The sequence below is a fragment of the Geotrypetes seraphini genome, chromosome 3, assembly GCF_902459505.1.
Source record: "Geotrypetes seraphini chromosome 3, aGeoSer1.1, whole genome shotgun sequence".
Lineage (NCBI taxonomy): Eukaryota > Metazoa > Chordata > Amphibia > Gymnophiona > Dermophiidae > Geotrypetes > Geotrypetes seraphini.
Genome location: NC_047086.1, coordinates 65,431,028 through 65,445,274, shown reverse-complemented (window position 1 = coordinate 65,445,274; position 14,247 = coordinate 65,431,028). Strand labels below are relative to the sequence as shown.

The 14,247-nt window shown below is 44.7% G+C and overlaps 1 protein-coding gene across 12 annotated transcripts in view; it reads right to left on the bottom strand.

Annotated features, from left to right (window-relative positions):
* DST (dystonin) overlaps positions 1 to 14,247 on the bottom strand; it is an 883,569-nt gene that overhangs the window by 459,122 nt on the left and 410,200 nt on the right. For all 12 annotated transcript variants that reach the window (XM_033936420.1, XM_033936427.1, XM_033936422.1 and 9 more), the window contains 3 exons: positions 13,376 to 13,559; positions 4,150 to 4,307; positions 797 to 975 (listed from right to left, as the gene is read on the bottom strand). In XM_033936420.1, coding sequence (XP_033792311.1) covers positions 797 to 975; positions 4,150 to 4,307; positions 13,376 to 13,559 — 521 coding nt within the window. The remainder of the gene's footprint in view (positions 1 to 796; positions 976 to 4,149; positions 4,308 to 13,375; positions 13,560 to 14,247) is intronic.

Genomic DNA, 14,247 nt, shown 5'->3' with positions numbered 1-14,247 from the left:
CTAGCTGGTCTAAACTGTAAACTGAAAAAACACCATGAACACCTTCTTTCACAACAAGCAGCATTGTGGGGTAAAGACCTAGATCAACTGCTTTTGCCCACTACTTATGAGGAATTCAGAAAACGTCTAAAAACTCAACTGTTCCTAAAGTATCTAGACAACTGACCCACTCATCTTCTTTCTCCTCCATAGTGATTCCTCTGTCCTATTAATCTCTTTCTCCTCAACAATGCATTTCCGGTCCTATTATCTCTCCTCTTCCCCCCTCTTAAATTCAATCAATTTGTACCTCGCTTAATCTATTGTAAACCGCATAGAACTTAACGGTATTGCGGTATATAAACTGTTATTATTATTATTATTATTAAGCAGGGATGTAGTGTATCACTATATTCACCAATTACTATGCCCCATTCAAAATATCCAGTAATGCTTCCTTAAGAACCAGGTCAGGCACAAGACTGACACCTTTAGATGCAATTTTTTCAAAATGAGATTAATTTTCTCCAGCTTCAAATTAAGCCCTCTGTTTTTTCGTCTATATTACCCAGTGAATGAACTACACATGAAGCATTTATGTAGCATAACGCAAAAACATTTGTGTTAAATCCTATCAACTTAGCCTCCTCATCCCCATAAGATTTTACATGGATATTATTTGACTCAAAAATGCTGTATGTTGAGTAACACAACAGTGAGCTGTAGAATAGATAAATTCATCAATCAAAGTATTAGTCAGATGAGATTCTTCTATTATGACAGTTCACGGTTAATGATAAAACTAGCAATCACGTACTTCTCTAAATAGATGGAAGACAAGGAGTAGACTTGATTCATATTCTGGACAACCCTGTTGAGTTCTGAACGCAGTGTGGGCACGGAGGGGGAGGCAGCAGCCTGGCTGAAGAACCCTTCACACTTCTCTGTGGTCTCTCCCAGGTCTTCTTTGAGGCGATCCAGCTCTTTCTTTAGTTTCTGTGAAGCAGAAAGGGTGAGTCTTTTTTTGTTCTAGTTTCTTCCCTGCAATGTTCCTTAGCACTGACTAAAAAAATCACAGCATCATTCTTCTTACCTGATCCTAATTCTGGGATGATTCATGAAAAACAAGAAGCAAATATTTAACACCAATAGGGCTCCTTTTACAAAGCCGTGGTATCAATTCCCCATGGCACATGCACTGAAGCCCATCCAATTCCTATGGGCTTTGGTGCTTTTGGTTTGCAGGGGTTGAAATTGGAAAAATTACCCACTGGCAGTACCTTTATCTCACTAGCTTAAGGGTAAATTCAGGGGCCCTTTTACTAAAGAGCGTTATGTTTTGGGCATAACCTATTTTAATGCAGAATTTTTAAATGCAGCAAGCCCAAAAATTATGCTACATCAAGAAGGGGCTTTCCAGTATTTTTTATTTTTATTTTAGGTTGTGTGTTAATGTTCCCATTAGCACATGGTATCTGCTGAGCATTAACAAGGGACCATTTACCACCTCCTATATAGGAGGTGCTAAATATTCCTGCATTAACTCTGTATTAGCCAGTTACCATAGGATAGGAGGCTTGCGCCAGAAGACGTATGAGGAGAGACTGGAAGCCCTGAATATGTATACCCTAGAGGAAAGGAGAGACAGGGGAGATATGATTCAGACGTTCAAATACTTGAAGGGTATTAACGTAGAACAAAATCTTTTCCAGAGAAAGGAAAATGGTAAAACCAGAGGACATCATTTGAGGTTGAGGGGTGGTAGATTCAAGGGCAATGTTAGGAAGTTCTACTTTACGGAGAGGTTGGTGGATGCCTGGAATGCGTTCCCGAGAGAGGTGGTGGAGAATAAAACTGTGACTGAGTTCAAAGAAGCGTGGGATGAACACAGAGGATCTAGAATCAGAAAATAATATTAAAAATTGAACTAAGGCCAGTACTGGGCAGACTTGCACGGTCTGTGTCTGTAAATGGCCATTTGATGGAGGATGGGCTGGGTAGGGCTTCAATGGCTGGGAGGGTGTAGATGGACTGGAGTAGGTTTTAACGGAGATTTCGGCAGTAGGAACCCAAGCACAGTACTGGGTAGAGCTTTGGATTCTTGCCCAGAAATAGCTAAGAAGAAAAAAATTAAAAAATTGAAATTGAATTAGGTTGGGCAGACTGGATGGACCATTCGGGTCTTTATCTGCCGTCATCTACTATGTTACTATGTAAGTGTAACGCACTAGCTGGCTAACATTTCCATGCCCCTGGACAGAAACATTCAGTAATATGCATGCACAATAACAGGCAATCTACCACAAAACCCACAGTCACACAGTAGCCTGTTTCTGGGCATTAATAATGTGTTAAGCGCTTAACACACTTTAGTAAATGGGCCTCTTAGCTATGCATCCTGTAACCGCTGTTTTACAAAATTCATCTCTCACATAAATAGATAAATACCTAGAGATATTCATTTTGCATCCTTATGAATTTTATTATGATCTATTATTTTTTGTTTCTACATTTACCCTGTAATTCCCTCAAGTGGGCAATTTCCAGTTTGCACACAACGTGTAAAACTTTGTGGTAAAATAATATATCTGATGAGAGTTTAAGGTAGAGAACTGCACGGGAACGGGGCTGGCGGGACAAAACAAGTTGTTTGTGGCCTTCCCTCTGCCCTCTGATGACCCAGCAGAGAGAAGCCCTGGCGGAGCAGGCCACAATCAACCTGTTCACAGCAGCTGTCTCTAACACAATCAGAGGCAGACATCCGTGTCGAATTGCAGGAACCGCCACCAATGGCCCTGAGAAGAAGGCAAGAAGGAGGCAGCCCACCTGGAGGCTCTGTCTGACACACTCGCGGGAGGGGTAGCGCAAGCACTTAGACCACAGAAGGGAGGGAGCAAGCCAGCAAACACGTTGGGATAAGGAAGGGAGAGAGAGGGCATGAACTTGGGAAAAGCAGGGAGTGCGTTGGGACATGGAAGAGGCACAAACTTCGGCAAAGTCTGGAAGGAAGGAGAGAGGAGGGGGCATGAACTTGGAACACAGAAGGGAGAATCGTGTTTGGCCACTACTGCTGCTTTAGGAGGCAGACCCGGAGGTATGTCGACTCTCACGGTGGGAGTGGGTGGGGATGTCAATAGGGAGGTGCTGCACAGGGGAATGGGAGGAAGGGATGGAAAGCTGCTACCCAGGGAGAAAGGGGGGAGGGAGGGAAAGCCAATGGGCTGATGACGCGCATGGTTTTGTGTTCATCAGCTGACTGACTGACGTGGATATTGCAAAATAGACCACCACCTCTCATATCTGCTAACCATGACACCCAACTACAAAGCACTCAGGAAAGAACTGAAAACCATACTATTCAAGAAATTTGTCAAATGATCCAACTAAACCGTATCGACCATTCCCAAATCCCAACGCATATTATAGCTATCAATTTTGTAATCTCCCTGGGAATTCCCAGGCTAATTTCTTGTTGTAAACCGCCTAGAACTGAAAGGTATTGGTGGGATAGAAGACATAAGAACATAAGAAGTTGCCTCCACTGGGTCAGACCGAGGTCCATCTCGCCCAGCGGTCCGCTCCCGCGGCGGCCCATCAGGTCTGTAATGTAATGTAATATTTACATCCTCTAGAAGCTGCCGCAGCCATCTTTAATGATAGCTGTGGTCTAGGAAGTTTGACTGTAAGCACTTAGGTAAGAAGTTCTCCTTAAATAGTTTTTGGATATGTATAGAGGGCATTTTGAAGGTCTTAGTGAGTTTAGGCTGAAAATTAAGATGTATTCCTTTATGTTGTAGGGATGTAAGCCTTGAAAAAACCAACAGGGTGAAACATGTTAGCGAAATATCCCTGAAAACAGACCACTCAGCTATTTACTTTTCTAGTACATATCTTTGAAAGATAAATTATAAAAAGTTTAATAAGTAAAAGTCAGAACTAAGAATAATGGTCCAATGACGAGCTGACCCTTAAAGCCTTGAACAGTGAGAGTTTTTTTGAGTTCAAGGTGGTGCCGCTGAGGACTGGGGTGATTTAGTATAACGGTTGTGGTTTACTTACTGCTTCTTATGATCATATCATTAACTGTCCCTCATAAAGAATTATAGTAAATAAGAGTCATTGAGTAATTTGTAATACTTTCGAAAACAGAGGAAATAAACCCGAGCACACCTCTTGTTCTGCAGTCTTGAAGACGCTCTCGTGCAGGTCGTCCCTCTCCAGCGGGGTTCTGATCTGCTTTATCAAACGCTCTTCACAGTTCTCCAGGCGCAGCAGAATGTTTCTCACTTCAGAGACGTACAAGTTGTAAACAGATTCCTCTTGCTCCTCTGTTGATATGAACAAAAGGTGCCCTTTTAAATCTCAACAGATATCTATTCCCCATTTTCCTTTATCGCCTATTTAAGGCAGGCACATGGAGGAGGGACCTAGGGCTGAGATGTAGGACAGCCACAATTCAAATCCCACTGATGCTCCTTGTGACCATAAACAAGCCATTTAACCCTTCGTATGCCCTGGATACAAAAATTAAATTGTAAAATTTCTTGGTCAGGAAAATCCAAATACCTTCTATAGCAGTATGTAATCCACCTAGAGCAGGGATCTCAAAGTCCCTCCTTGAGGGCTGCAATCCAGTCGGGTTTTCAGGATTTCCCCAATGAATATGCATTGAAAGCAGTGCATGCACATAGATCTCATGCATATTCATTGGGGAAATCCTGAAAACCAGACTGGATTGCGGCCCTCAAAGAGGGACTTTGAGACCCCTGACCTAGGGCCTGTAATCCAAATCTATTCAAAAAAGCTGAGTAATTATGTAAAGGCCTAATGGGAGCTAAGCACCGAACATAGGATTAATGTATCTCCACTAACTTTCATTTCACAATCCAGAGAACATCACTACACCCGAGTTGATTCATGACGATTCCATTTCTCACTATATAGTACCAGGAGAAACTCAGCAATTACAGAATCTGTAGGTGCTATGCAGTAAGAGAACAGATGTCATCTTGTGTGTCCTTTCTACAGTTCTCCTAACCAACCAGCATAAGATAATATCTTTTGCACATTAAGGGAAAGTGTGATCTACTGACTAGTTCACACAAGTCAAAAGCAGAACCTAGTGGCAAGTTTAAAACCATTATTAACATTAAGCACAGTTACTTACCGTAACAGGTGTTATCCAGGGACAGCAGGCAGATATTCTTGACTGATGGGTGACGGCACCGACAGAGCCCCGGTACGGACAATTTTAGAGTGATTGCACTCTAAGAACTTGGAAAGTTCTAGCAGGCCGCACCGCGCAAGCGCGAGTGCCTTCCCGCCCGACAGAGGCGCGCGGTCCCCCGTTAGGATAAGCCAGCTAAGAAGCCAACCCGGGGAGGTGGGTGGGACGCAAGAATATCTGCCTGCTGTCCCTGGATAACACCTGTTACGGTAAGTAACTGTGCTTTATCCCAGGACAAGCAGGCAGCATATTCTTGACTGATGGGTGACCTCCAAGCTAACATAAAGAGGGATGGAGGGAAGGTTGGCCATTAGGAAAACAAATTTTGCAAAACAGATTGGCCGAAGTGTCCATCCCATCTGGAGAATGCATCCAGACAATAGTGAGATGTAAAAGTGTGAACTGAGGACCATGTAGCAGCCTTGCAGATTTCCTCAATAGGCGTGGAACGGAGGAAAGCCACAGATGCTGCCATAGCTCTAACTTTATGGGCCGTGACAGAATCTTCCAGTGTCAGTCCGGTCTGAGCATAACAGAATGAAATGCACGCTGCCAGCCAATTAGACAACGTACGTTTAGTAACAGGACGTCCAAATTTATTCGGATCAAAGGACAGAAAGAGTTGGGGAGATGATCTGTGGGGCTTAGTACGGTCTAAATAGTAAGCTAGAGCCCGCTTATAGTCCAAAGTATGCAGAGCCTGTTCTCCAGAATGCGAGTGAGGTTTCGGAAAGAAGACAGGCAGAACAATGGATTGGTTGAGATGGAATTCAGAGACAACCTTAGGGAGAAACTTTGGATGTGTACGTAGAACCACCTTGTCATGATGGAAGACTGTAAAAGGTGGATCCGCAACTAGTGCATGTAGCTCACTGACCCTCCTGGCAGAGGTAAGAGCAATAAGGAAAAGTATCTTCCAAGTGAGAAACTTGAAAGAAGCGGTAGCCAAAGGTTCAAATGGAGGCTTCATTAAGGCGGAAAGAACTTCATTGAGATCCCAGATAACAGGAGGGGCTTTAAGAGGTGGTTTCACATTAAAAAGACCCCGCATGAACCTGGACACCAAGGGATGAGCTGAGAGGAGTTTTCCATGAACTGGCTCATGAAAAGCAGCAATAGCACTGAGGTGGACTCTGATTGAAGTAGACTTGAAGCCAGAGTCAGACAAAGAAAGAAGATAATCCAACAAGGTCTCCACTGCAAGGGAAGTGGGATCATGATGATGAAGAAGACACCAGGAAGAAAAACGTGTCCACTTCTGATGGTAACATTGTAGAGTGGCCGGTTTCCTGGAGGCATCCAGAATGGAACGAACGGGCTGAGACAAAAGAGTATCATGAGAAGTCAGCCCGAGAGAAACCAAGCTGTCAGGTGCAGAGACTGAAGGTTGGGATGCAGAAGGGTCTCCTGATGTTGCGTAAGCAGCGAAGGAAACAGTGGAAGAAGAAAAGGTTCCCTGGAACTGAGTTGAAGTAGAAGGGGGAACCAATGTTGCCTGGGCCACCGTGGAGCAATCACTATCATGGTGGCTCGTTCCCTCTTGAGCTTGAACAAGGTTCTTAACATGAGAGGTAGAGGAGGGAAAGCGTATAGGAACAGATTGGACCAATCGAGGAGAAATGCATCCGCTGCCAGACGGTGAGGAGAGTAGAGTCTGGAGCAGAATAGGGGCAGCTGGTGATTGTGAGGAGCTACAAAGAGGTTTATCTGAGGAGTGCCCCACTGAGCGAAGATGGACTGCAGAGTTAAAGGATCGAGTGTCCACTCGTGAGGCTGGAGAATTCTGCTGAGCTTGTCCGCCAAGGAATTCTGTTCTCCCTGAATGTAGATAGCTTTCAGGAATAGATGGTGATCTGTGGCCCAAGCCCAAATCTTCTGGGCTTCTTGGCACAAGAGGCGAGAGCCTGTCCCACCCTGCTTGTTGATGTAGTACATCGCAACTTGATTGTCTGTGCACAGCAGGAGGACTTGAGGAAAGAGAAGATGTTGTAAGGCCTTGAGGGCATAAAACATTGCTCTGAGTTCCAGGAAATTGATGTGATGCTTCATTTCCTGAGCTGTCCAAAGTCCTTGAGTTTGGAACTCGTTCAAATGAGCCCCCCAGGCATAAGGGGAGGCGTCGGTGGTGATGACAAATTGATGAGGAGGTAGATGGAACAGAAGACCTCTGGAGAGATTTGAGGATATCAACCACCATTGTAGAGACTGACGAAGAGATGATGTGACAGATATGTGACGTGAGCAAGGATCCATCGCTTGGGACCACTGGGTAGCTAGGGTCCATTGAGGAGTGCGCAGGTGAAGACGTGCAAGTGGTGTGACATGAACTGTGGAGGCCATGTGACCCAAGAGTATCATCATTTGTTTGGCAGAGATGGAACGTTGTGGAAGCACCTGCTGACATAGAGATTGAAGCGTTTGAAGACGGTTGGACGGCAGGAACACTCTCATGAGGACTGTGTCCAAGACTGCTCCAATGAATTGAAGTCTCTGCGTGGGGATGAGATGAGATTTGGGTAGATTGATCTCGAACCCCAGCAAACGTAGAAATAGGATGGTCTGGTTGGTGGCCTGAAGTACTGTTTGAGATGAATTGGCCTTTATCAACCAATCGTCCAGGTAAGGAAACACCTGAAGGTGGTGGGAACGCAGAAAAGCAGCCACCACAATCAGACATTTGGTGAACACTCTTGGAGAGGAGGCAAGACCGAAGGGTAGTATCTTGTACTGGTAATGACAACGATTGATCATGAAGTAGGTACTGTCTGGAGGCCAGATTGATCGGTATGTGAGTGTATGCTTCTTTGAGATCGAGGGAACATAGCCAGTTGCCTTGATTGAGAAGAGGGTAAAGAGTGGCTAAAGAGAGCATTCTGAATTTCTCTTTGACTAAGCATTTGTTGAGATCGCGAAGATCTAGGATGGGTCTGAGATCTCCTGTTTTTTTGGGGACTAGGAAATAACGGGAGTAGAATCCCTGCCCCTTTTGATCTAGAGGAACTTCCTCTATGGCGTTCAGAAGGAGGAGGGATTGAACCTCCTGAAGAAGGAGTGAAACCTGAGGAGTGTTCGAAGCAGACTCTCTTGGTAGACTTTGGGCAGGAAGTGTCTAAAAGTTGAGAGAGTAGCCATGGCGGATGATGTTGAGGACCCACTGATCTGAGGTGATGGTTTCCCAACGGCTTATGAAAAGAGTAAGGCGTCCTCCTATGGGCTGTGGACGGTGGGCAGCAGGAGGGAGACTGGCTATGTCCTGGAGAACCAAGTCAAAAGGGTTGAGTGGATTTTTGTGAAGGGGGAGGCTTCACTTGTTGTTGCTGCTGTGCTGGTCTAGCAGCTTGTCTCTGTTGTTGCCTTTGACGCCTGGGTTGTTGCGGGGCCTGTGGTAAAGGACGAGCCACAAATCTACGCTGGTAGGCCGACTGTTGGCGAAAAGGCCTGGTAGGTGGGGTCTTCTTTTTTGTTTTGAGAAGAGTATCCCACCTGGTCTCATGAGCTGAGAGCTTTTGTGTAGTGGAGTCCATGGATTCTCCAAACAGCTCATCCCCCAGGCAAGGTGCATTAGCCAGTCGATCCTGATGATTGACATCAAGTTCTGAAACTCTGAGCCAGGCCAGGCGACGCATGGCCACCGACATAGCCGTGGCCCGAGAGGTCAGCTCAAAGGTGTCATAGATCGATCTGACCATGAACTTACGGAGTTGTAAGAGCGATGAAGAAGTTTGGCGAAAAGCAGATCTTTTACAGTCAGGGAGGTATTTTTCAAAAGATGACAAATTCTGAATGAGATGCTTAAGGTAGAACAAAAAATGAAAAGCATAGTTCCCAGATCTATTAGCTAGCATCGCATTCTGATATAACCGCTTGCCAAACTTATCCATGGCCTTACCTTCTCTGCCAGGAGGGACAGAGGCGTACACACTAGCCCCCGTGGATTTCTTTAAAGTAGATTCCACTAGTAAAGACTCATGGGGGAGTTGCGGTTTGTCAAAGCCAGGAATAGGTATGACCTTATACAAGGAGTCCAGTTTGCGAGGAGCTCCTGGAATGGTCAAAGGTGTCTCTAGATTTTTATAGAAAGTCTCTCGCAAAATATCATGGAGAGGCAATTTCAAGAATTCCCTTGGAGGCTGGTCAAAGTCCAGTGCATCGAGAAATGCCTTGGATTTTTTGGATAGATAAATCCAGGACCTAAGCTATAGTGCTAAGCTATATTCTTTAGGCTTGGATTTTTTGGATTCAGCCTCCAAGGGAATAGAGAGAGAGTCGCACATTTCTTTGAGAAAAGAGGTAAAATAAGATGCATCAGGCTTAGAGGACGGATCTAATACAGAAGGGTCCTCGTCCCCTGACGAACACTCTCCCTCAGAGAGAAGCGGCTCCTCTGAATCACCCCACAGATCAGGGTCCCTCACCTGAAAACTACGGTCCCGAGACTCCGGTGTGGAGGGTTCTAGGTGTCGAGTTTTATGAGTCGACTTACCAGACCTCTGTGAAACGGTACCGGGAGATGTCATCGGGCGTGCCGGTGCCGAAGTTTGCACCGCCTGGTGTAAAGACCTCGGTTCCGGAGCTAAAACTGGCATGGATACCGAGGAAGCTGTTTGTACCGGTACCGACAAAGTGGATGCCGATAAAAGAGGCTGTTCCACTGCCGGTACCGGTAGCTCAGACCGGACCGGGACTGGAAGGCTCGGTGTCAGAAGAGCAGGCAGGAGCTGCTGCAATTGCTCTTTAAGCTGAACTTGCAGGATGGCGGCAATTCGCTCATCCAGTGAAGGCACCGGTACCGCTTTTTTCTTCTGCGGTACCTTTGGTGCCGCTCTACACTCCGAAGAGGAACCCGAGGTTGAAGGGCTAACCTCAATCAGAGCGGAGCGCTTCCGTGGGCGCCTCGAGGTCGGCAGGATTGGGCTCGCTGCCACTGAGACCGGAGGGCGCTCCAGCGGGGAAGGCTTCTTAGCCGGCTTACCTGAGGAATGTGACGCCGGCGCGGTATCGCACGGTGTTGATAAAGTAGGTGCCGACTGCATCGGGGCCGAAGTCGGAGTCGGTACCGCCGAATCCGACATCTCGGTACCAAACAATAACCGCTGTTGAATTTGGCGGTTTTTAAGAGTTCTCTTTTTCAGAGTGGCACAGCGGGTGCAGGTGGACGCCTGATGGTCAGGACCGAGGCACTGTAAGCACCAGTTGTGCGGGTCGGTGAGAGAAATGGGCCTCGCGCACCGCTGGCACTTCTTAAAACCGGGTTGGGGGGGCATGAACGTAAAAACGGCTTCTGCCAAATCGAAGGCCGAGGCCTTGATGGTGGCAGCAGGCCCTGCCGGGGCGAACCCGAAAAAATGAGAAAAAAAGAAAAGAAAATTCTTCTCTGTTTTTGTTTTTATATTTTAAAGAAAATAAGTAAAGAAGGGAAAAAATACCGAAAAAGTTTACGCGAGCGGGAAGGCGTTAGAAAAAATTTTCAACAGCCGTTGAAAGTGCGTCTTCTTAGCTCCGCGGAAACTAAGAAAGTGGGGACCGCGCGCCTCTGTCGGGCGGGAAAGCACTTGCGCGTGCGCGGTGCGGCCTGCTAGAACTTTCCAAGTTCTTAGAGTGCAATCACTCTAAAATTGTCCGTACCGGGGCTCCGTCGGTGCCGTCACCCATCAGTCAAGAATATGCTGCCTGCTTGTCCTGGGATAATGTAATATAATGAAGCCAAACTATGAGGTCTATTTACTAACCCACAGTGAAACAGTGTAATGCTGACCTATTTTGCTGACCTATTTTACAGTGTGAAAACTTACAGTCAGATTCACTAATCTATAATACCTCAGGGCGGAGGGTCATTTAGTCCAGTGGTAAATTTGTTTTGTGCGGCAGAAACCAAGAATATCACATGTTCTCAGCTGTAAAGATAAAGGGCAAGGCCGCGATGGGAAAAAAATTACATTCGCTCTCCTAACCTGTGTTTAAAAAATTTTTCTGCTCCCTGAGTTTATCCACACTCCCCTCCTAGATATATTTGACCCTAGGAGTGTAGTGGGGACAGCAACAATTCCTAGTTACTCCTGCCATGTAGCTAGCTCTTCTAAGATGGTGCTGCATGAGCCCCTAGCCACAGTTCATGATACTACCACTAAGGGTCAGGCTTTTATCTGGCACTGTGGCCCCTAGCATTAGTTCTGTGAGACTACTACTAGGGGCGCAAGTAATGAAACACTGGACGAAGAAACTACCAGGTGAAGTTTTCACAATTGCAACATAAATTTGGTTTGAATAAATCACAATATTTCAGATGGATGCAATTGAAGCAGGCCATTCAGATATGGTTCTCTGAATGGAAAAACCTTAATAATTATCATAGTATGGAATTCTTATGTTTTCAGATAGACTCCATGGGTCACCAGGCCGCAATGTGGTATAAATTAATATCTGGATTTGTACATAAAAAGAAAAAAAATGGTCTTAGAGATATTTGGAGCATTGAGATTAAGCATCAGATTAATGCATCTCAATGGCCACGACTTTGGTCTTGGAGGTTAAGATGTACATTGTCAGCTTCTATGAGACAAACTTGTTTTTTTATTTTACATAGAGCTTTATGGACCCCCACACGTTTACATAGAATAGATAGCTCTAAGTCTAATGATGCTGGCATTGTCATCTTGAACCAGGGACATTAGATCATCTTTTATTCTATTGTCCATTCATATTAATATTTTGGAAATCAATTTGGCCTCAAATTAATAGGATGTTAGAAAATTCGGTAGCCTTGACATATGATACGATTTTGTTTGGTACTGCAATGAGAGCTCGAAGTCAAATTTCATCAAATAACAATAAACTTTTATTTATATTGACTGGAGTAGCAGTACAGCAAATCACACATAATTGGAAAAATTATGACAGATTGAACTATAATTTTTGGTGGAATTCAGTTTGCCATATATATAAGATGGAACGTACACTTGCAACACAAAAAGGATATATGGATAAGTTCAAGAGGATTTGGGGACCATTAACAGATTTTTGTAATGAATGATTTAGATTTTTTTTTCCCACAATAAGATAATGGTTAAAGAAGGGAGGGAGGGAAGGGGTAAGAAATTTATTCTTTTTATAATACATTATAAACAATGTATTATGATAAGTAATAATCTTATGTGAAATTAATATAATAAAGGGAGGGAAAAGGGTTCATAATTAAATAATAATTAATAAAATTATTACAATATATATGTTATATAAATTCATAAGAAGAATAATATAAAATATGGTTTATATAAAGTACATTATAAAAAATTCAAGTGTATTGTTAAGACAATTGTATGAAAATTTAATAACACTTGTTGGTATATGAAAAAATCAATAAAAACTTAAATCTGGAAACTACCAGGTGGGAGTGACCACCAGAGACAGCACGCACATCAGGGGCAAAGCCAGCTCCCAATTTTTGGGAGGCCTTGGGGTAGACTGGGGAGCACCCATTCCTCTTCTTTCTCTCTTTCCCCACCTATTAAAATTTTATCTTTCCTGGTAAGGATGTCAAACTCCTGCCAGTCAAAGAAATCCATTGCACACACCTTCCCCCAGTGCAAAGAAGTCGGCTTTCCACACACTGCCACTGGCACTCTTCATGCATGCTCAATTCATGTGCGCAAAATAAGCATGAGTGAGGAATGCCAGCATTGGTGGCTGGGAAGCACGTCTCCAACTTTCTCACACTGGAAGAAAGTTTGGGCCACAAAGCTCTTCAGCTGATGGGGCCTGAGCATTCCCACCAGCCATTCCGGGTTCTACAGTTTGGGGGGCCCAAGCCAACATATGGGGTGCCCATACCCCAATGGCTAAGCCATTAGCATGTATATGGGGGAGGTAGGAAGGATATCAACTTTAATGTTAGTTTAGTTTTTTAGAAGGAGGGGGAGTAAGTAGCACAGGTGACATATCTTTAATATTGTAGGAACCTTCTTTTTTTTTGGGGGGAGAAGGAGTATGCAGCAGCACAACGATCACGCTAATATTAGTTAAATCTTTTCAGTTATCAACATGACAGATGCTTCAAGCCCTCTGGGTCTCATGCTGTACAGCTAAGATACAGTTGAAAGAATTCAAAAGAACTAGATGTCCCTCTCTGAAGAAGAATTTTTGTTATACCTTGTGACTAGTCTTAGATCTTACCTCTTTCTGCAGATTTAAGTAGCTCCTCGTAGCACTGCTTGCAGACATTAACGTCTCTTTCTAGCTGTCTTATGTCTGTGCCTGAGAAGATCTTGGACTCCTGGCTGTCTTCCAGAAAGTCTTCAAAGCGGGACTTTAAGTTACTTAGAACCTGCTGATGTTCACCTGGCAGCATTGTCTTTATCTGAAACATAAGAATAGATACACAGAAATATGTGTTAGGGATGTGGAAATTAACTCAGTGGATAGTCCACAATTTCCCCAATGAAGCCATTCTGGCAGCAACTTCCACTAGGCTATCTAAGGTCCCCAGGTACTGACTGTTAAAGAGAAACCTCCCAGGTACTTTCCAGGCACTGTACCTGCAAAATTCTGTTTCTACCATTTCTGTAGGAATAGGAGTGGAAGGAAAAAAGGCATGTATACATATATTTGAAAATTCAAATCTATAAGCTTAGATTATTCACCCCAGCTAGCCTCTTAAGTGGGTAGGAGCCTCTCTGGGCCACATAAATTGCTTGGCACCACCTAAACCCTGACATTCAGTGGCAATGAAGTGGGCAGTGCCACAAAATATCACCTCTGACCAGCCTCAGAAAAGTGGGCAGGTCAGGGACGGTAAAGAGGCGGCATTAAGGAGAAGCAGGAGGTTATGCAAGGGGCCGAGATCCAGATAGTTAAGCTGATCATTTTCAGAAAGCTCAAAAGCTTTCCTAAATTAACCCGCTTAGCTATGCTGAGAGGAAAGGTGGGGTTGAGAGGAAGGGCAGTTGTTCCCAGTGGAGTGGGAGGGGAGGTTCCTGACTTGCAGGCCAGGGAAAGAGGGAAGAAAGGAAGAGGGGCTTTTGAGGGGATCCAGGAGCAAAAAACCC